We start from the raw sequence: 26,609 nt of genomic DNA, 5'->3' as shown, positions 1-26,609 counted from the left end.
TTCCTTTCATTAGATAAAGAGCTGAAAACAGAGGGTTTCAGTCTGGAGAGCTGCAGAAGTATGATTGCACTCATGGATGTATCCTTCATCAGGTTTGCTGTGCATTAATGTGCACCTCGTGTAAAGGTGCGGTCACATTTACCGAAGCTCAGAGGAAAACTTCCAGTCAGTCCAACATGATCGTGAGTTTGACTCGTGTTCAAGTTGGCACTGCAAATTCTCCACCGCTGTCCCATAGAAGCTGCTGAAAGCGACTCTGTGTACGCTGTGCTACACCACTGACAATAGACCAAGTAACTCAAGTTACGTAATAATATTACTTTTTCCAAGTAACTAGTAAAGTAACGCATTACTTTTCAAATTTACAACAAAATATCTGAGTTACTTTTTGACATTCATTTTACTGACAGCTCTCCTGCCCCCATGTTGAGAGTTAGTGCAGAGGCGTGTGTGTGTGTGTGTGTGTAAACATGATGGTTATTGTAGTTCTAGACTAAATGTGAGCATTTATTTATCTCACTTGCACAATAAAGATTCTGTTCTCCTCAAAATGAATCAAATCAGTCAAATGCAAAATCAGAGTACTATGCAAACCTCCAATAATTAATGTTAAATAAAACAACTATTTCTATGCATAATCTACCTTTATATTTAATTTACCAATGTCTTGCTGCTGACCTTTGATGATGAAAACTACTAGATTTTTTGTTTTTATTGGTAAAACTTTTTTCTCCTGCATCCTATTCTACCATTATCCAGAATGGCAGCAGAGCTGCGCCCTCTACTGTTCATGCGGGAATCTGCATTTTTACCTCAGCCTGGGGCTTATTATTTCAATTTTGGTATGAAGAGGTCTTTACCATTGCACAAAAATATAACTTTTTTGTTATAAACAAAAACAAGCCCAGCCCAGGTGAGAAAAAGTAACGCAAAAGTAACATAACGCATTACTTTTCTTAAAAAGTAACTAAGTAACTCAATTAGTTACTTTTTAAGGAAGTAACGCAATATTGTAATGCATTACTTTTCAAAGTAACTTTCCAGAGCTTTCAATGAGCAGAATCTCATTGAGCTCATGTTAAAATGCCCAACTTTATAGCAGAAGAACACATGTTTACAGTCTGGGACAAATTGTGGTTTTGGTCTATACGGCTAATTTTGCCCTTCATGACGACTGTGAGGGGGGTGGATTTTTTTATAACTCATTCGTTTACATTATATAAAGCCTTAAAGTTCTGCATAATTAAGGGCGTGGCCACTTTGAGTGACAGGTGGATTGTCGTTTGTCTGCTGTCTGTTAGTCATCACGTCACCTCAGCTCCGCCCACGTCCCGCCTCTTTGACCATTTTCTGTTATCCGGGAGTGACACGCGATGACGTGCCAGCTCGACCCTCTTCAAAATCCTATGGGTGACGTCACGGACACTATGTCCATATTTTTCTAACAGTCTAGGCTCTGGAGATTGAAATTACTTCCTACAACCAGTGTTGGGGAAAGTTACTTTGAAAAGTAATGCATTACAATATTGCGTTACTCCCTTAAAAAGTAACTAATTGAGTTACTTAGTTACTTTTTAAGAAAAGTAATGTGTTACGTTACTTTTGCGTTACTTTTGCGTTACTTTTTCTCACCTGGGCTGGGCTTGCTTTTTTGTTTTGTTTTTTAATAGCAAAAAAAGTCATTTTTTGTGCAAATGTAAAGACCTCTTCATACCAAAATTGAAATAATACGCCTCAGGCTGAGGTATAAATGTGCTGCCATTCTGGATAATGGAAGAATAGGACGCAGGAGAAAAACGTTTTACCAATAAAAACAAAAAATCTAGTAATTTTTGCTCATGGCTTAACTGAATCATCAAAGGTCAGCAGCACGACATTAGTCAATAAAGGTAGATTAAATGCATAAAAATATTTGTTTTATTTAACATTTATATATTTGAGGTTTGAGTACTCTGATTTTGCATTTGACTGATTTTATTCATTTTGAGGAGTACAGAATCTTTATTGTGCAAGTGAGATGAGTAAATGCTCACATTTAGTCTAGAACTACAATAACCATCATGTTTACACACAATGCCTTTCCTCTTATTTTTCACAACATGGGGGCAGGAGAGCTGTCAGTCAAATAAATGTGAAAAAGTAACTTGCGTTACTTTTTTGAAAAAGTAACTCAGATATTTTGTTGTAAATTTGAAAAGTAATGCGTTACTTTACTAGTTACTTGAAAAAGTAATATTATTACGTAACTCAAGTTACTTGTAATGCGTTACCCCCAACACTGCCTACAACCATGTTAATGGCGCCCCCTTGTGGCCTGGATGACTTGTCACAAATAGTTCTGTTATTTCAAGTACATAATTTGTCACATGCGAAATGACACATAGCCGTACAAAGGCTCTGAAATGCATCTTAACCACAACACCGTTAGACTGACGGAACCGGCCACCTAAACCTGCAAGAGTTCAAACACTTATGGAACAAGATTAAACAGTGGAAGGTACGCCATTCTTCTCACCTTTATAAAGCATGTCAAATGCCATGTTAAAGCCACGGCTCTGGTTCTCTCTTTCAGCTGGTGTTCACACGTTTCGACACTGACAAATCCAGCACAATCAGCAGTTTTGAGATGAGGAACGCTCTTACGGAAGCAGGTTGGGCAGTCAGGTGTCGTCTTCAACTTCTCATGAAACATTTTTATTGGGCAGAACCTAAGATATTTCACTGTACCTCAGGTTTTCAACTCAACATTCAGCTGTATGACATTATTTGCATGCGATATGCCAACGAACACATGGAGCTGGATTTCGACAGCTACATTAGCTGTTTAGTGCGACTTGAGGGAATGTTCAGTAAGTATACTGTTTTTTTCTCTCTATTATAGTACATCTAAGTTCACACAGGCATTGCAACCAGGCTTTTAAGGTGCATCTTTGTAGCTATTGGATAGTTGTAGTAAAAGTGATTCTCTTACAGGGGCGTTCAGAGCCTTTGACAAGGATGGAGATGGTCTTATCAAGCTCAATGTTTTTGAGGTGAGCTTAATCTGTATATTGAATATTAACAGGAGACTATTAATCATATTTGCACTGCTATTGTTCACTCTAACGAGTTCCTGTTTTCTATATTATATACACAGTGGCTTCAACTGACCATGTATGCCTAAACACGGATATAAGAGCCTGGTGACACTCAAGTCAGTGGACTTTTCCCAATTGTCAACCTCCATTAAGTGGAACATTAGAGATGAATGATCTGTATCAATTATACTGTACACCATTGTGGCTTCTTTCTTCAGCCAATGCTGGTCTCCCAGAAAGCAACATAGTGTTGGTCCACATGGATTCCACAGGTACCAGATGTGGGCCGGATCTGGACCAACACTATGTTGCTTTCTGGGCTAGAACAAACTGGATTAATTATGAGCTCCGAAATGGACCGTGACAGCCCATTTAGGTCTACTGTTTTAGTAGACATTTTGTTGATTGACATTAAAGGAACACGCCGACTTTTTGGGACTTTAGCTTATTCACTGTATCCCCCAGAATTAGATAAGTCCATACATATCATTCTCATCTCCGTGCCATAACTCTGTCTAACGCACCCACCGTTAGCCTTGCTTAGCACAAAGACTGGAGGTAAATGGCTCCAGCTAGCCTACTGCTCAATGAGAGACAAAATAACGCCAACATTTTCCTATTTACATGTTGTGATGTGTATAGTTACATCGTGTACTAAGACTGACGACAAAAGAAAAGTTGCGATTTTCTAGACCGATATGGCTAGGAACTAATCTCTCATTCAATGAGTGCAGCGGCGCTGTGATATTACACAGCGCCTGAAAATAGTCCCCAGCACACTCTGTGTAAGCAGGTTGTCACGTTGGTTATGTTGACGGAAGTTAGCCCCTTTTCAGGCGGTGTGTGAAAATGAAAATGGCGACAGAAAAATGAAAAGTTGCGATTTTCTAGACCGAAATGGCTAGGAACTATACTCTCATTCCTGCGTAATAATCAAGTAACTTTGCAACTTTTCATTCATTCAGTGGTCTTAGTACACGCTGTAACTATACACACCACAACATGTAATTGGGAAAATGTTGGCATTATTTTGTCCCTTATTGAGCAGTAGGCTAGCTGGAGCCATTAACCTCCAGTCTTTGTGCTAAGCCAGGCTAGCGGTGGGTGCGTCAGACAGAGTTATGGCACTGAGATGAGAATGGACTTATCTATAAGCTAACTACGGTAAATAAGCTAAAGTCCCAAAAAAGTCTGCGTGTTCCTTTAAATATATTAAGCTGTCATGCCATATGACACACATCTGAACCCATCCTTGTTATAAAATGTGTGTGCTACTGTGCAGCTGTAAATAATTCAACAAAATAAAGTACTTTTCACTGTTCGATTACACTTGCTGCCATAGCCATGATTTGCAGAGCATAAACGAACAGCACAAAATGTGCGTTCTTGACTGCAAGCAACGGATAAACACCAATCTGTCTGTCTGTCTATCTGTCTGTTAACCTTGAGGATGGTGTAGCAAGATCACAAATGATAAAAACAATTTTCAACATTTTAAAATATTATTCAGCTTCCTGTAAAGAAAACAACTACAAGCCTTGGGAGAGCAAGTGTAAATGAATGCGCTGATGTTGTCTTGTAAGCAATATACACTACTTGTTGTAATAGGCAGTGAATGAACATATTCCGCTGATGCCATTATGAAAGTCTTATACCTGAATCTTCAGATGGTATCGCGTGCCATCTCCTTTCATGTCCTTGTAGCTCGACAAAGTACCTCAGACAATCTTGACTAAAAGAGATCTTTTTTTTTATTTACAGTGCTCTTAGATGAGACGCATGCTCACAGAGGTCATTGTTGTGCACTGAGAGGTAGGTCCAGAATCAGATACACCTGAGAGTGAGTCCTATGGTGCAGCTGCTCCGTGAGGCTCTCTGGGAGGGCTAAGAGGAATCCTTCCTCAGGGGATCACACAGCTGTCAGGAGGCATTTAGCTCCACCGTGGGGTCTGACAAAACATTTCAAGCATTATTACATACATATGTAATATACTACATATTAATCTCTGATTTGAAACAGATTTCTTAAGTAGGAACACTTTGTTAGTCCATGAGTTGAACTGAAATATGAGATGATAAAGGAGCTCTTACTCTTCATATCCTGCAGAATCTTTATGCGTTTTGCCCTGAGCGAGGCCATCTCTGAGGTTACCTGACAAAAAAATTATTGATATTAGGGCTGTCAACCGATTAATTTTTAATCGCGATTAATCACACTTCTCGTAAAATTAAGCATACGCCATTTATCTCATTAAACACATTAAACAATCAGAAAACTGTATATTCTGCAAGCTTCAAGGATCAATGGAGACTCCAAAAGGACACCAAATATAAGGAGTCCATATAATTATATTATATAATACATTTCTAAACACCTAAGCACCCATGAAAAAAAAAACATTACAGAAAAAAACTGTTATAAAATTCAGTGTATAATGTGTGTATAGGGGTCAATGACAAACAAGACATTTTTGTAAGATAATTTTTTTTTTATAATTTTAAGCAAAAGAGTTTTAAAATGCATTTTTATGTCCAAAAAATGTATGGTGTTGATTCATATTGGTTTTACAGCTTTTAAGACAGCATTAATTCATTATTAAACAAGATTTCTGATTTTACCACCCAGAAAATGTCATGTGGTGCGACCTCATATTCATTAAAAAAAAAAAATATACATATACAATATATATATGAATCGTTGTAAAATGCATATCACATGGTAAATTCCCTTTCCCTTTTCTATGTATTGCCTTTTTAGTCCAATTCATATAAACGGACACTTTTCTTTGTGTTTTTTATGTTTTTTTTGTTTGTCTTTGTATTATTTGTAAATAGGGGTGCACCGATCCGATATTAGGATCGGATATCGGCCGCGATACTGACAAAATAGCTGGATCGGGGATCGGAAAAATGAACAGATCCACAAGCCGATCCAGGTGTTTTTTTCCGTCGCAGCAGAACCTACGTCATTCGTCAGCTTCACGTGTGTCGCTTGCTAGAAGGGAGCGAGCCAGAGAGTCGGCTGTGTGGAGGAGATATTTCACGCTTGCCACGCCAACTAGTTCGTCGCTGTTTCGAGGGTATTACTGCAAAGTCAGGGTCTTTCCTGCATTGACATTTTTTTGACGGCCAAAGCCTAATTTGATGAGTTATTGTGATTTACGAGTGATGTAGAACAGATGCTGCGCTTGTGACTGAGTGACAGAGAGACCGATCTGAGAGCTCCTCCCCCGCGCGCGCTCTCTGGGTCTTCAAAATAATCAGTGTTCGCTCTCATATTTCACATATTAATCCAAATCAAAAGCTCGGAAGACCGAAACCATGTTGCACGTGACACATTCGGACAATTTTGTCCTTATCACTGGGTGTGAATTGCGCTCAAAAAACATTGACTCTTCTCTGACCAGCTGACATAAAGCATACTTTCAATAAGCGGGAGACAAATTATATCCAGTTATGAAGTGTTTTCTGTGTGTTGACATCTTTCGCGATGTTCTAACAGACGGGATTCGCACACAACGCGTCTGCTAATGTCCGATTCGTGACCTAATGACTCCTTTGAACCGAATCATTTTAACGACTGGCCAGAACAACTGATCTGTCCAACACTGAACTCATGAACTCAGTTTATTAATTTACTCAGAACGCAACTGAAATGAGAACACAAGTGTGCTTACCCAATTTAGCAAGAGTGGGTAGTAAGAATTATTTTTAATTATCAACAGTATTTCATCTTATTTCTGTTGACAATGTGTAGTAAAATAAAAAGGCCTAGCCTACAATCATTTAATCTGGAGTGAGGTGAAACCAGAACAAAGTTGTTATTAGCTAGCTGAAAATTTTTAATAAATTGCATATGGCAGAAAATTAGACTATTTGTTAATTTGTAATGCTACTTTTTAATATTGATATGATTATATACCAAAACAATTATCTGTAGTGTAAAAAATGTTTGGTAACTGTCAGATTACTATTGTATGTTTGACCAATAGGCCTACACTGTTTTTTGTTTCCACTGCTACATTTTATTTATTTAAAGAAGTTAGATTACATTCTATTTTAGATTTGAATGCACAATTGTTTTTTAAATAAATAAGAATTCAACACCTTACATACATCTGTTATTTTGTCTTAGTTATGTTTAGTTAGTAAAGTCTGGTGCCTTTAGTCTCTTCAAGGAAGGTATAAGGTGGAAGATATACAGTTTATTATTAATTCAACAATATATCGGATCGGTATCGGGTATCGACAGATACACAAAGCCCAGGCATCGGTATCGGTATCGGGACTGAAAAAGTCGGATCGGTGCACCCCTATTTGTAAACATTATATAATAGTATACATTTATATTTTTTACTTCATTTTGCAATTGCAGTGGGAATTGATACTTTTAAATGTAAATTTGCTGGTCGCACCACCTGACATTTTAGGTCTTTGAAACACCCCAACTCAAAAAGTCAGTTGAATAAAAAAAAGAGTATCTTATAAAGGAAATATTGTAGATCAATTTGATGTGTGACATGTATTTATTTTAATTTTTTGGGGGAAAATAATGAATTCGGACACAAAAAATCATGTCATGTCCCATAGATCAACAACAACAAGATTGTTTCCAGGACCACACGGAGACGACAACAACGTACACATGACAAATCAAACATTATCCTTCCCGAGTGTGTGTGGAATAGGGCTGGGCGATATGACGATATTATGGCATATCGACGATGTCTCGCAAATATCTCGATGTCGATAACAGTCAGTGTTATCAGACGATAATTCACAGTATCATAAAAATGACGACTGATAAACTCACAGGACATTGCGTTGCCAAATACATTATAAATAGCTTAGTAGTGACCATACACTTACCTTTTTAGTGTTTTTGATGCATAGCTACAGTAGCCTATATGTGTTAAAGCAAAACATTGAAGTATATGGATAAGATGTTGGTTGTGGTTGTGCGCAAAGAGAAGCACGTTACAAATTAACGAGACATAGGTTGGCTTGACTAAATGTTTTAAACAGCTCTAAAAATATTATTGGCTATTAAATTATAAATAGAATAGCCTATTAATAATACAAATATTAATCAAACATGTAAACCTGGAACATTTAACCTGGAACATTTAAAATACTAACGCTAAAAATAAAACGAGAGAGCGAAACCTTTGAAAAAAAAAAAATATTCAGGACACAATGCGAACGATATTCAATCATTTAGACAAATTGCTTTTATCAGTAACATAGCCTATTCAAAACGTTTTTAAAAAAAATCAAAATATGGGTAAAGAAACATCACCTTAAAATAACTTTATGCAGGTGATCTGTAAAACACCGTAAATGTGGTTTACCCAGCATGTCTTAACAGTTGCATATGAAAATCATAAATGCATTTTTTAAAATCATCAGTAAAATCTTCAAAAAACTAAATCATCATTCAAAATTAAAACAATTGATTTTTTTTTAATTAGACACCTTAATAATAAAATATAATCCAAACACAACGTTATTTAATTGTCTTAGCAGTTGCCATGCATTTTTAAAAAAATCATTAAAATCATCACAAATCTAAATTATCATTCAAAATTAAAACAAATATGTTTTCATTTTTTAAAAATACATTAGGCTAGTTCTCAGAAATAAAATATAATCTAAACACCACGTTATTTAATTGAACCTATGCATTTATAAAACATTAACGCAACAATCTAATGCAGGTTTCTAGACACAAAATTTTGCATGATTTTGCTTAGAAAGCCCTTCTTTAATGTGAATTTCGTTTTGTATAAATTGTATCTTAATTTTAATCAACGTTTAATCAGATAATTGCCTGGATTTAATAAATAAGAAGCAAATAGTCTATAGCAGACAATAATTGCGGGAGCGATCACATGCTTTGCGCATGAACTTGAGCGTGTCTCAAATAAACCCAAACTCAGCAGCTACTTGTCTCACAAACATGAGAAATATGTTTATATAAAGCTTGAAATGTCCACTTTTAAACGTAACGAAAATAGTCCAGCAATGCGCAGTGTTCAATAGTGGCAACGATATGCGTCCGTTCATTCACTCTTGTCAAAGACGCATCCGTTTACAAACCAATCAATGTCCCACATAGATGAAGACGAGTGGACGCAAGTGTGTCATGTTAAGTTCTTCGCTCGAATAATTGCAATGTGAAACCAAACCAAAACTAACCGAATGTATAAAATGTATCAAAACATGAACTTCGGTTCGGACCTTGGTGCGGACTTTCAGGTGTGAAAACGCCCTACACTCTCCAAGAGCTATCTGCCAAATAATCTGCTGTGTGGCTCTCAGGCACATAAATCGTTCCGAGGCAGTTTGATTGTAGTACCCAGTTTTTGTCTATGTAATGAGCAGTAATTGACATGTAAGGTGTCATCGTATTGCTGCTCGACCACATATCCGTCGTAAGAGCGACGTAATCCGCGCTACTGATGTTAGTCATAAACTCAGTTTTCTCTGTATTATACAGCTCTGGAATAGCTGTTCTTGAGAAATAATTCCGACTGGGTACTTCATACTGCCGGTCAAAAGTTTGAAGCATGGACCGGAATTCTGCCTGGTCCACAAGACTAAGAGGCATCATATCTTTAACCAGAAAACGGGTCACAGCTAGAGTGCACTGTCTCCATTTTAAACTGGATTTATCGTACTTCTTTCCACAAGCGAACGCAGAAGCAATCTGAGTTAAACTAGAACTTTTCCCGCTTTGAGAAGCGGCTGCAGAGCGGGGCTCAAATGAGGCCGCTACACTAGATGGTGTAGCCTATGTGGATATGGCAGCGGAGATTAGTGGGCTGCGCATCTTTAACCTTTACTTTTTTTTGCACAGCCTGCAGATAGCCTCTGTTGGATCCGCTGGTTCTCCATTTGCATTTGGTTTTAAATCCATAATACTGCCAAATTACCGGTGTGCATCTTTTCTTTGATATTAAGCCGTTGTCCTCCATTTTATGCCTGGAAAATTTTGACACGGACATGAGCAATGGCGCGCGTGGGCGAGGTCAGTGCGGAGTAGACGATATTATCAGATATCGCGATATTTTTGAAGGCGATTATCCCCCCCAAAAAATTCACATATCGCCCAGCCCTAGTGTGGAAACAACGTAAATGTACTGTGTGTCTGTACATGAATGCAGTGCGATCAATGATCGAGAGCGCACACACACGGTTTGTTCTTTGTGCATCAATATAGCAGATTCTCACGCGCTTACTGTACAACACCAAAATTGCGGCTCTTCAGAAACAATCGCAGAACGAGACAGAGCTCGTGTTTTAAAGCAAAGCACACACTGGAATAGATACTTCATAAAAACACAATGTGAGTCTCTCTGATATGTGTGATCATGTGATCAGCCTGGCCTTCTTTACATTAGCGCTGTTTTGGACAGTTTGAATTAATTTGATAACTGAATCACTGAAAACTTTCCCTGAGTTTAACGGTTTAAAATGGCCTGATCACAAACAGAAGCAGAATCGGGTTAAAGAGTTAGAATGGACATTTCTAACTCAGTATAAAAAAGTATTGGTATCAATTGTGCTAATTACAGTATAATTAAATAATATTAAACTGCATAATATATTGCAACTATATATATCTCTTCTCTGATGACGTGTTTACTGGCATGAGGGCGGGACAACCTGTCACTCACATGAGATCACAGCAATACTAAACCACAATGATCAAGTCAATTCCCAATGGACAAAGTCCAGCCCTACATTTTGTTCAAGAAGCCGTTTCTCTTGGATATACGTCACAATAAGGAAGAAAAGCTTCTATTTGTGCAGACCTAATTCAAAAAGAAATGCTGAAAAGAGCGTGCGATGCTGAAGGATGGAGCAGCCACGTACCTGTTGTTTAACCGCTAGCAGATGCTGAACTTCTGTGTACGCGCTCTGCAGGGTGGAGTACGCCTCGAACAACTCGTCCCCTACATTCTCCAAAGAGCTGGTCAACTCATCCTCTTTCGAAGACAGCGTCAACAACTTATTCACTTTCCCTAAGAATCAGAAACACAGAGATTAACTTTATATGTACAAGTATATTACTGGTCATTTAGATTTATGATGGTAGAGACTAGGGTTGAGAAATGTTTAAAGGTGGAAACTTTCCATGGGAATTAACGGGAATATATGGGAATTCATGTGAATAAACTGTAAAGGTTAGCCTATAACAGGAACCTTAAATCTTGCAGCATAATCTTGGTTAATGCAAATTCAGTTGAATTTCTACCCTGTGCATTCCTCAGTCACATGCACACTCCTCACTGCAGGGATATTGAGGCCACACCCCTGAATATGCGTGTGTGTGTGTGTGTGTGTGTGTGTGTGTGTGTGAGGGGGGAGGGTCATAAGGACTATGTTTATTTTATTCAACATGCATGCTTTTTGGTTGTTCAATGAAAAAATCTATTAAAGTTTTAATCACAAATAAATCTTGTATTAATGTTTGCATGCATGCCTGCTTATGACCAAACAAATATATTTTTCAACTTGGAATATGTCCAAAATTCCCCAGCTTAACTTTCCCATGGAAAGCTTTCCTGAAATGTTCCGCCCTTTGCAACCCTAGTAGAGACACGGTTGAATGATCAGTTACAGCTGAATGAAGTCTGACATCTGGCAAATAACTCATGACTAATTTGTAAAAGGACATTTGAATTTGCATTAATAAAATAAACTAATTTTAATACATAAATAATAAAAAAATGTAATAAAGAATCAATTTAAATTAGAAATGCTCATTAAAGGTAGCCTGACGTCGTCCTACTCAATTCTAGTCAGAATATGAGTCTGATACTGCTCTGTTGGGCTGTGATTATGGGGCGTGTTTCAACCGAACCAGGAAAGACCTCAATTGGATAGACCTACAACCAATCAGAGCAACGGAGCGACGCATAACGTTAGTTGTCAAATGTCAACAGAACTCAACTGCACTGTGTTGCCAAGTCCGCGGGTTGAAGCGACCCCAATTATGTGAGATACAGACCCAGGAATGCGAATTTTAGCTGCCAGCCCTGCCAAAATAACACATATTTTACCCCCCAAATGCCTTTTTTTCCTGGAGAACCCCCCCCGGAAAGCTATTGGGCTTGTTTTTGGCTAGTTTTAAGTAACGTTAGCAATTGGGCGGGTTTTGTTGTAAAAACTTGGCAACCCTGTCTGCACGCACGCTGGAAGAAGTAACGTTAGAAGAAAAAGATGAGTGTAGACGATCTTTGCCGGTGTTGTAAAAAATAATTTAAGGATACCCAGAGTACTTACCAACACCATCATCATTTCTGAGAGAAATAGTAAAGGTGAATGCATATACGAACAAGTTCTCCGTTTAGGATTAGAACAAATTCAACCCAAGCGCCTTTGGTGACGTGGATGATTACGTTACTGTTTATCATCTGTCCATCATCGTCTAAAGCCCGCCCTGACAATTTCATTGGTCCGAACAGTTTCTGTTTGGGCATAATTACTTCTCTACGGATCAAGTCCAGACCGAACTGCCCGAGTTAAAATGTTGTGGACGGGGCTAAGTTCGGCTGGCATCCAGGCTAAATTAAAGGCACAATATGTAAGATTTTTGGATTAAAATATCCAAAAACCACTAGAGCAATGTCATATATTCTGTTGACTTGTGTACTTACATTATCCCAAATGTTTCCAAAAATGTTTAAATCCAGAGAAATAAGCGGACCGCGTGTCGTCTATCAACGACATCATACCCACGTTATTCTTGATTTAAATCTGGTTTTCTTGATTTACCGCACAGAGCAATGTTCCCTCTAAGCTGCGCGCGTGCGGCCACACAGAAGGAATAAAATGCCACGCAGACGATAGACATAGACGCGAAATGTGGGGAGAAATCAATTGTATTGTAGTTTAAATGAGAAAGAAATGCAGAGCTTTGTTCTACCGCTATAGAGTTAGTATCGCTATCGTGTTAGAACCGGTGGATGCGGTTTACAGGTGAATCGCAGCAGTGAGTCGTGTTTGCGGTCCAAATAGCTCAAAATGAGAAGCAACGAGAAACACAAACACGTGGTGGAATAAAACCTCATCATGTTTTAAAGAAGAGTGGCTTGATCAAGTGGAGGAAATAACAGATGAGGGACACAGCACTAACAAAACACACATTTACAGTTACACACACACCACAAGTGTAGCGTACAAACTCTAAACACCAGAGTAACACACATCAGTTTAAATAGATGTGTGTGTGTGTGTGGTTTGGGTTTCAGTGATGTTTAGATAACTATAAAAGAGTTCACATGTTCCCTTGAACATATTTAGCTATTAGATCGATTTAATTACTTCAGTTAGTGTTTTTTTTTTAACAAATTGAAGCATTTAAACAATAGACTATCAGTTTAAATACTTCCATTAGTTTTTATATTATATTATAGGCTATTATAATTGTATTATAGTGTAAGCCTAATAAAGAATTGATCTCACAAGGGGATTGTTTAGGGATCCTTGCCATTAAAACGTTTGAAAACCCCAGATATAGAAAATCTTGGAAATTCATAAGCAATAAACAAACATTTAATATAGATAGTTTAATGCTGCCTGTCGCCAATAAATGACTGTACAAACACACATTAAGAACCATCTCAGTGTAACCGCTTAATTATTTTCACATTATATTATATTATAAAGAATTGAACTGTCCTGGGGGAGATTTTAATAGTATTTCTTGGTAAAGAAGACTACAGTTAACAGCACTGTAAAATGTGCTTCATTTAGCGACGTTTTTTATTAAAAAAATGTATTTAATATATCACTGTTACATCAATGGTTAAATAAAATAGAAATGGCACATTTAAGTTAAAAGTTATAACTGCATGATGAAACCACTTTTTTTTGTGTGTGTTTACATACACTGTACAGGTAAAGAATGTTTTTGCTCAGGTGACCAAAATGTCCGCCCAATAGAGAAAAGTTTTGCTCAGCGAGAAAAGAAATTAGAGGGAACATTGGCACAGAGTACCATGTTTTACTGCCTAATATCATCTCTCAATGCAGTGTGAACAAGTGTCTCATAGCAGCGCCGAGTGAACGGACAGAGTAGCATTATAACATCACTCTCACACACTCAGATGTGTGTGATATGATAAAGCAGCGCTGCGTTCCCCCCATAGACTGTAAAAAAATATGGACGTAGTGTCCGTGACGTCACCCATAGGATTCTGATGAGCCGTTCTGAAGCGCAATGGTGGCCGTTGCCATCTTGGCAGCGCGTCATCGCGCGTCACTCCCGGATAACAGAAAATGGGCAAAAAGGCGGGACGTGGGCGGAGCTTAAGTGACGCGATGACTAACAGACAGCAGATAAATGGCTATCCACCAGTCACTCGAAGTGGCCACGCCCTTAATTATGCAGAACTTTAAGGCTTTATATAATGTAAACGAATGAGCTATAAAAAAATTCACCCCCCTCACAGTTGTCATGAAGGGCAAAATGAGCCGTATAGACCAATACCACAATTTGTACCAGGCTGTAAACATGTTTTATTCTGCTCTAAAGTTGACCATTTTAACATGGGGCTCAATGAGATTCTGCTCCCTTCTGGATCCTGTCCCTAGCGGCCAGTCGATGAATTGCAGTTTGAGGCACTTCCGTATTGGCTTCAAGAGAAACTGCGGGAGGTTGCCGCTTGGTTCCCCCACACACACATGAGCAGAAGAAGAGGAAGTGCTCGTCTGACAGAATAAAAGCTCCACTGCTCTCGAGCCGTGTGTTCGCTCGTCTCTCATGAGCAATCGCTCCAGCGCCTCGTCCCGCTCCTGCTTCACACTACAGTAACGCTCATAAATCTGTAATAAATTCACTCATGAATATGATTTCTGTCCGAGTCCTGTCGGATTCTTTTCCACTGGCTGTAGAGGTGAAGACAACAACTCCCATGATTCCACGAAATCAAGGCATCATCAAGCTACGCCTTTGTGTTGAATAAGCGCCCTCTAGTGGCGAAAATTACATACTGTGCCTTTAAAGCTACAATAAAATTGAATACTCACTTTTTCTAGAAGTTTTGTCATTTGTCTTGGGATTCAGATTGCTTTGTGAAACGTCCTGTAAAATAAATATATATATAAAAACAATTAACAAGCATTTCTTACAATACTTGTCATGACTTCCCTCTAAAAAATCTCATACTTGTTTTTTCTTTTTCTTGTTTTTCTGTGCGTTGCAGGAGTTGGTTTCCAAGCTGTTCTCCAGTGATGTTTCTCCCTGTTCTGTCTCACACTCATTAGATTTCTTTCTCTTAGCACGCACGGTACGAGGCTGAACGTTTTTAACCATCTCTTCTGCCTGACAGTCATGTCCTGAAGTCTGGCTTTCAATCATTTCAGCCAGTGGAAGAGACTCAGCGCAAGGCTCTTGCCCATTCATGTCTTCTCTAAGAACAAAAGAGATGTTAAGGAGATCACGGTTTAAATGTCAGAGACGAGAGATCTTTATCTGAGGTTCTGAAGACTTAAAGGGATAGTTCACACAAAAAGGAAAATTGCCCCATGATTTACTCACCCTCAAGCCATCCTTTCAGACGAACACAATCAGAGTTATATTAAAATGTCCTGGCTCTTTCAAGCTTTATAATGGCCTTGTTGTGACTTGTTGGGTTATTTTTGAAGTCCATAAAAGTGCATCTATCCATCATATAACTGCTCCACATGGCTCCGGGGAGTTAATAAAGGCCTTCTGAAGCGAAGTGGCGCGTTTGTGTAAGAAAAATATCCATATTTAAAACTTTATAGACTAAAATAACTAGTTTTTGGTGGTCAGCGGTACGCAAGTCGACTTGCACTAAAAGAGTAACCCGACGTGATGTACAGGAGCATCTCAAGCTTTGACGCCTCTCGCGGATAGTGCTGGGAAACAAACTCAAGCCACTCTTCTCTTATATCAGATCCTCCGCCATTTCTCTTTAAAAATTCTTGTTTTAGACTCTTAATTCATGACCGGTGTTTTGTTTTGCTCTATCCTCTGCGCTTCTGCGTTCGTCAATACGCATGTGTCAAGGGTTACTCTTTTAGCGCAAGTCAGAAGTTAGTTATTTTAGTCTATAAAGTTTTAAATATGGATCTTTTTCTTACACAAACGCGCCACTTCACTTCAGAAGGACCCCGGAGCCGTGTGGAGCAGTTATATGATGGATAGATGCACTTTTATGGACTTCAAAAACGAACCAACAAGTCACTGCCATTATAAAGCTTGGAAGAGCCAGGACATTTTTAATATAACTCTGATTGGGTTCGTCTGAAAGAAGAATGTCATACACACCGAGGATGGCTTGAGGGAGAGTAAATCATGGGCTAATTTTCATTTTTGGGTGAGCTATCCCTTTAAATCAGAAGCATGCTTCTGGATCCAATTGTATTACTTTTAAACATGTTTTTTAAATGTTCTCTCAAGAGAATATGAAAGAATGAGTCTCAAAGAATTCTCACAAAGGGTGAAGCAAATAAAAAAATCATAATTTATTCACCTGGTTGTGTCCTGTTCACTATGTAATGGCTCTTTTTTAACTTTCTGCGTAGACTTTTTGGAACGAGTGAGTTTTTGTAGTGGAGGTTTGGGAATGACAGCTTCATTCTCCGTTGTTTCCTTCTGTGTTGAACAAGCTCTTTTTCCTGCTCTGTTGGGTTTGCTGAGTTTGTTGTCCTTCATCCTGCGTTGGATCAGTCCAGAGTCACATGTAGACCCAGCAGATCCACCACCTTCAATTTCTGGAGTCTGTGTGCCATTAGCAGGCATTTCTTGAGGAAGATTCTCTGATGGTTTCTCAAGACAAGGCCTTTTCACAAGTGGCCCGTTTGATCCGTCCATGTCAAGTATGCTCTCTTGTCTCCGTTTAGGCATGTTTTGGTTAAGCTGGATAGCTGCTGGATGGTCATTTTGATTTTCCCAAGAGAGGAAGAAATGGCATGATTGTGGCAAGTGGTCATTCGTGAACTCCTCATTGGTTATGGCAGGTTTTGTTCGCTCTAACTTTGCCCTCTGCCATTTTGCTTCTCTCCATCTCCTTCTTCTCTCGCTCTTTTTCTCTTTGCTAATAACAAACAAAACAAGCAGCACTAAGTGTCAAGGGACCATTCACATAGAACACATTCTTGAGTTTAAAAGACACAATATGTACGATTAAAATATCCACTAGAACAATGTTATATATTTTGTTGAGCTGTGTACTTAATAACATTATCACAAACATTTCCAACAATGTTTAATTCCAGAGAAATCCTCTATTTTACCCAGTGTTACGGACCGAGTCCTTGCGTCGCCTGTCAATAACATCATATCCGCGCTAGCCTTGATTTCTGTAGAAACCATGAAAACACCAAAGACGCTTTAATATAGTGTGTGTTTTATTAGACAGTCGAGCCACTGTTTGGATCATTTATCAACAGAAACTGATCATTTTTCTACAGCTCAACACAGTTAGTCTTATTGTTTGAATCGCTTGTTTTCTTGATTCACCGCGAGTGACGTTTTTACCTCAGAGACACTATTTTATCAAGTGGCTAACAGCATAATCAGAGAGAGCTTTCTCCATCATACAATATATGTTCAAATTAATTACATGTCATTGAGCAACAGTCATTTAGTCATCCTGTGTTTATTAAAATGATATTCTAATATTGATCTAGATACTGCAAAGTGGACAAGTGTCTCATAGCCTCTGCCGAGCGAACGCTCAGAGTAACATTATAACATAACTCTCACACACTCAGATGTGTTTAGTGTGATTGTTTTAAGCATGTAAAACAGCACTGCGTTCCCCCACACACACAACGAAAAGAGCGGAAGCGGCGACTGCAGCATAAGCAGAATAAAAGCTCAGAGACGGTGTTTGGCGCAGGTCTCTCTCATTAGCATTAGCACGTCCTGCTTCATACCAGCGTAACGCTAATAAAACTTTAATTCATTCATGAACATGATTTCTGCCCGTCGGATTCCTTTCCATCGGCTGTGGAGGTGAAGAGTCAAGACTACAACTCCCATGATTCCACACTCACTCACGCCGTCATCAAGCTACGCCTTTGCTTTGAATAAGCGACCTCTAGTGGCCAAACTTACATACTGTGCCTTTAAAACAAAATAGATTTTTCTAATACGTACTCACAGGAGAACTTCTCATGAAAAATCCAAAGAGCCAAAGAGAACGCGCTGTCTGTGAATGTCCTGACTATGACACACACACGATGCACAGAAAGACGTGCGCCAGAATCGAGTTCTCTTTCGCTCTTGAACGAATAATAACACACACAATTATGCCAAAATGCCGGTTTTGTGGAGTATCCTCAATAGAGCAGTCTTAAATGAGTTAAATAACGTCTTAAATGAACTTAAAGACTTGTTAAAGAATGAGACGTGTGTGAGATCTGCGTCATGTGATCCGCGGCTGATCTTAAAGTGACAGCAGCCACTAATGCTGTCATTAATGTTCATCAAAGAACAAAGAGAACAGAGAAAATCACTCACTGCTCTCGACTGAATTACTTGTGCAGCTTTAATAAGGATTCATCTATATTTAATTTATAATTTATGCAGTGCAGACTGTTTGATAACTTCAATTTCCTGTTAGACATTTTACATTTATTGGTTTATGTAAAGATTGTTTTAAGTTCACTTAAATTAAAAGTTGCTATTTGAAGCCTAATTAATGTTAAACATTTTTTTTAATTACACTAATGTTGAATGGCTATAATTAATGTTTAAAAAAATAATTTTCATCAAGAAAATTGTATCAGTATCAGTATCAGTGATTTATAAAAAGATGCCGAACCGCTGATTCGATACGCTCCGTTTTTAAATCGGCCATCACTATATAAGTTGTTATTTCGGGTTTTTTGGCACACCAAAAATATTCTTGTCGCTTAAAATATTAATATTGAACCACTGTACTCACATGAACTGATTTAAATATGTTTTAGTACATGGATCTTGAGAGAGGAAATGTCATTGCGGGCTCACTGAGCCAACAAAAATATCTTCATTTGTGTTCTGAAGATGAACGGAGGTCTTACGGCTGTGGAACAGCATGAGGGTGAGGAATTAATGACATTATTTAAATTTTTGAGTGAACTAACCCTTTAAACAAGCATTTAAAAAAAGATACTGTCTTTCTAAATTAAAGTTGTTTCTACATTAATTTGGAGATCAACTATGAAATTATTACATTATAAAATATATTTAAAACCTATCACGAATAAATCACAGAAAGAAATTGTGTGATTAAACCAAGCGGCAACCTCCCCCAGTTTCTCTTTAAAGCCGGTTGCACACTGTGCGATTTTGGCCACGATTTGGCCGTCTGAGACAAATCTTGAAATCCTAAAAGATTTCTCTGATCCTAGGCTAAAATCTGAAGTCTTTGATCCTTAGTTTGACATGTGCACCGACAACCGATTAATGAACGTTGCGATCAAATTTTACCTCGGACAAAATTCTGGCAGTGTCAGAAGATTTGAGGCGCAATCCTGCAGTGTGACTTATCCTAGGACGACAAGAACCAATAGGAGCGCAGAACCTGATGACGCATTTCGTGCGACAACATCAAGTCACAACAGGGAACACGTCGAAAAGAGTCAGGTGAATGAAAAATGCCACCGCTTGTTTTTGTTGTTGTGTCTGTGAATGCGGCTCACCGTTACCGAACGTGTCATGGATTGAAGACGTAAAACTCAGTCCGTATGAGTCTCTTGCTTGCGTCCGTTTTTCGCGTCTGACTGTCGTACAGTCTGACATAATGACAACTGAGATCCTACAGTGTGACATGTATTACATTGGGGATCATGTTCGTACAGTCTGACAAGCAAAAATCGCACAGTGTGCAGGACCCTTAAAGGGTTAGTTCACCCAAAAATGAAAATTCTGTCATTAATTACTCACCCTCATGTCGTTCGACACCCGTAAGACCTCCGTTCATATTCGGAACACAAATGAAGATATTTTTGTTGAAAGCTGATGGCTGAGAAAGGCTTCAGATAGGCCTCCATTGAAATTCAGTACATTTACACTCCCAAGACCGATAAAAGGCACTTAAAACGTCGTTACAAAGTCCATCTCACCACAGTGACTCTACAATAATCTTACGATGCGACGTCAATAGTTTTTGTGCGCAAAAAAAATCTAAATAACACCTTTATCCAGCTTGTTATTGCCTTCCGCGTGTGCCTCCACGACGCATGCGCAAGAATATGACGTAGCGCCGGTGTTCGGGAATCGATGAAATACACACTTAAGCCCCATTTTGAGCACTACACCGAGACCTAAAGCACGATCAATGTAGAATCCAACAGCTTAGAGACGCGCGTCTTCCTCTGCTTGTAAACAAATCGCTTCTGGGTCATGTGTCCGAACGCCGGATCTGCGTCATATTCTCGCGCATGCGTCGTGGAGGCACACACGGAAGGCAGTAACAAGTTGGAAAAAGGTGTTATTTTGATTTTTTTTGCGCACAAAAACTATTGTCGTCGCATCGTAAGATTATTGTAGAGTCACTGTGGTGAGATGGACTTTGTAACGACGTTTTAAGTGCCTTTTATCGGTCTTGGGAGTATAAGTGTACTGAATGCCAATGGAGGCCTATCTGAAGCCTTTCTCAGCCATCAGCTTTCAACAAAAATATCTTCATTTGTGTTCCGAAGATGAACGGAGGTCTAACGGGTCTCGAACGACATGAGGGTGAGTAATTAATGACAGAATTTTCATTTTTGGGTGAACTAACTCTTTAAGTGACTTAAACTGCAATCCATCGACTGGCCACTAGAGACCACTAGAGAGGAGCAGAATCTCATTGAGCTCATGTTAAAATGCCAAAGACACATGTTTACAGTCTGGGACAAATTGTGGTTTTGGTCTATACGGCTAATTTTGCCCTTCATGACGACTGTGAGGGGGTGAATTTTTTTTATAACTCATAGGTTTACATTATATAAAGCCTTAAAGTTCTGCATAATTAAGGGCGTGGCCACTTTGAGTGACAGGTGGATTGTCGTTTGTCTGCTGTCTGTTGGTCATCGCGTCACCTCAGCTCCGCCCACATCCCGCCTCTTTGCCCATTTTCTGTTATCCGGGAGTGAAGCACTGCCAACATGGCAACGGCCAGCTCGACCCTACTTTACGCTTCAAAACTGCTCTTCAGAATCCATCATGGGTGGCGTCACGGACACTACGTCCATATTTTTTTACAGTCTACGGATTAAACCAGTTAATTTGTTCTGACAGCACTATCACTATTACACACATAACGTACAAGCTGAGCTGACAAGCTTACTTTTGTTGATATTTTTGGTCACAGAGGGCTCTAAGCTCATCATCAACGTCAGCGCTGTAGTCAACTGTTTCTCCATCAGCTGAAATCTTCTGGAGTTCAAACAGCATGTATTTGTGATAAAGAGTGCCAACATGCTGCTCGAACTGTGCCATTCCTGTCTTAATCATGTTGCAGGCCCAACACTTGTGCACTTGAGGACTGTAGGAAGAAGAGAACACGTATATTTTCAAGATGAAAAGTGATGCTACAGAACAACTAAACTCAAACTGGTTTGAAGAAAACGTACATGAGTAAGGGGCCGTTCACACAGAACGTGTTTTTTCATTCCACTGCACTACTTATCCATTATGTTTCTATGTAAACGCAAGCTAGACGGACATGTTTGACCATTGCACTCGCATCTTGCATCTATTAAAAGACGCGTCTCGAGACCTTCCCCATTCCACTGCCCGTGTCTCACGTTTTTCAAAGCAAAAATGCATTCTGTGTGAATCAGCCCTAAAAAATGTATCAGTGAATGTGCTTTTTGGTCCCATACCTGCCCTTCAGTTTCTCAACCGCCCGATGGTGGACAACACTGTGCATATGTACGTCCAAATCCTGTGACAGCAAAGACAAAGGTAATTATAAAAGCACAGATGTGGGACATACATCCTTAGCCATATTGGGCTTCATTCATGAAACATGAGCAGAACGAATTTGTGTGTATATCGTTCTTAAAGCCGATCTGACGTAAATATTCGTAATCACAAAAATGTTCGTAAATGTTCGAGCTGACCGTCGCCATCTTGTCATCGCGCGTCACTCCCGGATAACAGAAACCGGGCAAAGAGGCGGGATGTGGGCGGAGCTGAGGTGATGCGATGACCAACAGACAGCAGACAAACGGCAATCCACCTGTCACTCAAAGTGGCCACGCCCTTAATTATGCAGAACTTTAAGGCTTTATATAATGTAAATGAATGAGTTATAAAAAAATTCAGTCGTCATGAAGGGCAAAATTAGCCGTATAGGCCAAAAGCACAGTTTGTCCCAGACTGTAAACATGTGTTCTTCTGCTGTAAAGTTGGGCATTTTAACATGAGCTCAATGAGATTCTGCTCCTTCTGGAGTCTGTCTCTAGTGGCCAGTCGATGAATTGCAGTTTAACTCACTTCCGTATTGGCTTCAAGAGAAACTGCGGGAGGTTGCCGCTTGGGTAATAGGCAGCGCTCGTCACTGTTTTTACTCAGCCGTCCAATCACAGTGAGGAGGGGCGGGACAAAAACTACATCGACCAATCAAGGTTATTATAGTTTTGCATTTTTAAATGAGTTTTTATTTTATTATCATTTTCAATTTTGCTTTAAATTTCAGTTTAGTTTTATCAATTGTTTTGCAGCTGTTTAGGACTAGCGTCACAGGACAGCGGTTCATCTCCTCATAGCTCCATATACACACACTCCCTCAACCGCCACAGGGCAGATTTCCCGCCTCAGAGAGCTTATTAATTACGTTTTATTTATTTAATTTACGTTTAGTTGTAGTTTTTCATTTATTATGATTTTTTTTATTTTATTTCAGTTATTCATTTAGTTCACCAATCATCCCACTTGTACACTGAACAACAATAATGAAGAAGTTAATACTGCTTTTTACTGCATTTTTTATATTCAGTAATCTTTTCTTATTAACTACCGAATCCGTGGTATACGAAGTGTTTGTGAATCTGGAGGAGAGTTTTCGTAAAGGTCAATTTTACGCGCAAATTACTCAGAATTTGCTCATATATTTACGAAAGTTTCATGAATGAGGCCCAATGTGCTAAAAATCAGCCTAAAAATGACCATAAAACTATTTGGAAATGAAAAAGCCAATGAGTTAAATCATCAGATAAAACACAGTTCAGTCATAACATCAAAATACTTACTTTCTTATATATTTTTTCTTTGTTATGTTTTAAATTCACTGGTAAGTAATAAAGCTGGTTATTTGGACCTTCATCCATAAGGTTGTCACTCTCAAAGGAAAGGCAGTGCATTTAAAAAAAAAAAAAAAAGTGACATAAAAATTGCTCACCTGAACAGGGAAACTCTTACAGCAGACGATACAAGTCTCCGTATATTTTTGTAAATTCCTAAATGGATGAAAATAACTTTGCATCTTTGATCCATATTAATATTTATATTGAAAAATAACAGGCCAAATTATATTTAAAAAAAAAGGCAGTTTATCAAACATTTTTAATCAAAAACTATATACAGTTACACTATTATACAGTTGTGTAATGTCTAACTCACTGGTGTTGCTCTAGGGCTGTAAACTCCTCATCGGTCAGCTTAATATTGTAGTTGGCCTGACGTGATGAGCGGCGTTTTGTTTCGTGGAGTTTGTACAGACGTTGTGTGTGCTTGCGGGTGGAAATATGCTTCTTGTACAGCTCTAGTCCCATCACGGATACATCACATGCCCAACACTTATGCAACTGCTCACTGCAATAACAAAAGTGCATATTTTATTACTGTTTACACCTGAGAAGATGATTATAGCCAGTTCTCTGCAACTCCATACCAGCCCTTGAGATGCTCGATTGCCTCATGGTGGACATAAGAATGCATATGAGCGTCCAAATTCTGTAAAAAACAAAACAGATATTAAATACTATTATATATATACCGGATCAGCCATAATGTCATGACCGGTGAGGTAAACAACACAGATTATCTCTTCATCACCTGTTAGTGGGTGGGATAAATTAGGCAGCAAGTGAACATTTTGTCCTCAGAGTTGTGTTAGAAGCAGGAAAAATGGGCAAGCGAAAAATGGGCAATGCCTTTTATATATATATAAAATGCATTATCAGTGTTGGGAAGGTTACAGATCACAAGTTACCCTATTTAAAATGTAATAAGTAGTGTAACTATTTCAATTACTTTATTAAAGTAATGTAACTGATTACATTTGATAACTTTTTGATTACTTTTCTAAATTTCTAACAAATGTTTTCAACTATTATTTTCAAACATTTTTAAACCAGGCAGGGTTAACCAGCAAATTCAAACAAGAGAACCAATCAAAAGTATCGCTTTTACTAAACGGCCTTTAAATGGCAGGAGGCATCGTTCACATCAAAAACAGGCAAAGCGACAAATTAATATTATTCAACACATCCTAGCTTTTTACAGATAATATTCAGATGTAACCCCCTTTGTAACCGTTAACATTTTGATAAGTAGCTGTAATTTAATTAAATTTTTTCTCAGTAACTGTTACTGATTACAGGTAAAACAAATTTTAATAAAAATACGTAACGCTGTTACATGTAACTAGTTAATCCTAAAAATAGAATTGTCGAAAAATGCAGATAAAAAGTAACCCCATCCGAATTTTATGATGGACGCAAGTTTTGGAGGCAGTATGTAAACGTGATATTGACACAACGTGAGGTCGTATATTTTTCAACGAGCAAAAATATCGGACTCAGTATGCAAGGACCTTAACGTGTTAACAATATTTAACGTAAAAATTAAAATATATATTTTCTCTTCCTTGAAAACGGACTAAAAATGTTGATGACTCATCCTGCACTCACTCATTTTGTCCAATCAAATACTTCTCAGGATGAAAACGTCCCAACAAACAATCATGTAGCAAATACATAACTCTCTTATTGGCTATTTTTTTGTATGTCCCGCTCCCCAAAAAATAAAGTAACAGAAAACATTAGATTTCTTGATGTCTGTAGCATTTGTGGATGTTACGTGCATTTTTAATAAATAAAAAACAAATCACAATAATACAGTAAATTATCAAATCAACCATTCCATTTGTGAAATTATGAAACTATAAACAAACTAACCTCTCCGTACTGTTTACCGCAGATAAAACATTTCCTGTATTTGTTGATTTGGTGTTTCTTGCACATGTTCTTCTTCTTCATTTTGGCTTTCATGGCTGCTTTATGTTTTTCACCGTAGTAGACGAAAAAACCGTTAAGCAAAATGTTTAATATGAAATTACAAATGTACACAAATGACATTCATAATCCATCCACGTGCTTGCTAAATCAGACCATGTTGACTGTAAGTTGCCAGATCTTGCAAAACAAGCGGTTAAAAGGAGCCTATCCGACTTCCCTAAACAACATGAGCTACCAACTGGTTTTGAGTTTTGATGGACTGTGAATGAAGTATGACTGAAAACAAAACTCGCTAAAACATTGATCGGTGCTCAGTCAACGCTGTGTGTATGTGTGAGGGATTGACAGTGCGAGGAAAAGGAGTGTTGCCCCCTAGTGTTGTGGTTCGGTACTTTTATTTTCAAATACATTCTTTTTTTTGGTCAAATCTGCAAAAATATATATGATCAACATGAATTATAATTCATACTGAAAAGCAATTAGGCTAACTGACATATTTCAGTAGAAAATGAGGGAAAGTCAGAAGCTGTGTAGGGAAAGTAAAAATTGCTTGGATGTATCTAATGTTTATTTGGCATTCCAGTAGTCATTAAACTTCATTACAAACTCGGGGTGGCAGCACACACACAACAAACACAATACAAAAAAGAGAGATATTCATACAATTCAATGTTTGTGTACAAATTTAATATAAATATGTAGGGTCAACAGTCTGTGGAAACGCCACATTTTTGATTAGGGGAAACGAAGCTTTTCAAAGATTCGAATCAATTGAACCGCTTCACAAAATGATTCACTGATTCGAAGCGTTCGCTATACACGGGTTTCCTGTTTACAAACATTACAGGGTGCGTGCGCATCCTGGGGCCCATTTCAGAAAGGAGGTTAAGTGAAAACTCTGAGTAGGTTAACCCTGAAATAAGGGAAACTCTGGGTTTTCTGTTTCAGAATGGGAGGTATGTCAAACCCGAGAAAGCAGGGTAAGCCAAGCCCATTTCTGAAAGAGAGGTAACTTATACTCAGAGTCAGTTACCAGGGTAACTTACTCTGTGAACCTAACCTGGTCAGAAGCAGGTTTTCTTTGGTAAACCCAGAGTTTCTTTTGTTCTCCTCCCCCTTTTTAAAGCACCAGCAGTGTTTAAATACTTTATTCATTCATTCAAACGCCACAAATGCTTTTCTTATGAGTATTTTGGTCGTATTTCAAGTATAAATATAAAAAAAATTATGAATTTAATCTAAATCTAAAGTAAGCAAAGTTTACTTAAAACAAATTAAATTATCTTCCACTTGACAAAAATACAAAGTAAGAAAAGCATTATTTGCAGGAAC

General features: G+C 38.3%; 2 protein-coding genes across 2 annotated transcripts in view; one reads left to right on the top strand and one right to left on the bottom strand.

Moving 5' to 3' along the window:
• capn3b (calpain 3b) overlaps nt 1–3,615 on the top strand; it is a gene marked incomplete at its 5' end in the record, with an annotated part of 24,779 nt that extends 21,164 nt beyond the window's left edge. The window contains 6 exons of the mRNA XM_079830779.1: nt 14–78; nt 2,429–2,497; nt 2,573–2,651; nt 2,733–2,849; nt 2,974–3,032; nt 3,137–3,615. Of these exons, the coding sequence (XP_079686905.1) occupies nt 14–78; nt 2,429–2,497; nt 2,573–2,651; nt 2,733–2,849; nt 2,974–3,032; nt 3,137–3,163 (416 nt within the window). The 3' untranslated portion in view covers nt 3,164–3,615. The remainder of the gene's footprint in view (nt 1–13; nt 79–2,428; nt 2,498–2,572; nt 2,652–2,732; nt 2,850–2,973; nt 3,033–3,136) is intronic.
• Nucleotides 3,616–4,494: 879 nt separating this feature from the next.
• On the bottom strand, nt 4,495–25,642 carry znf106b (zinc finger protein 106b). The gene is made up of 12 exons (XM_079831029.1): nt 25,218–25,642; nt 23,930–23,991; nt 23,659–23,850; nt 23,438–23,495; nt 21,918–21,979; nt 21,380–21,577; nt 16,589–17,152; nt 15,256–15,499; nt 15,117–15,171; nt 10,956–11,104; nt 5,169–5,229; nt 4,495–5,026 (listed from the first exon to the last, which is right to left on the bottom strand). Exons 1-12 carry the CDS (start codon nt 25,395–25,397, stop codon nt 4,998–5,000), a joined length of 1,854 nt encoding a protein of 617 aa, XP_079687155.1. The 5' UTR covers nt 25,398–25,642; the 3' UTR covers nt 4,495–4,997.
• Between the last annotated feature and the right edge of the window lie 967 nt (nt 25,643–26,609).

This window comes from Gobio gobio, assembly GCF_949357685.1.
Source record: "Gobio gobio genome assembly, chromosome: 12".
NCBI classification, from domain to species: Eukaryota; Metazoa; Chordata; class Actinopteri; order Cypriniformes; family Gobionidae; genus Gobio; species Gobio gobio.
Note: the sequence above shows the minus strand (reverse complement) of the source record. Positions and strands in the feature narration are given on the sequence as shown.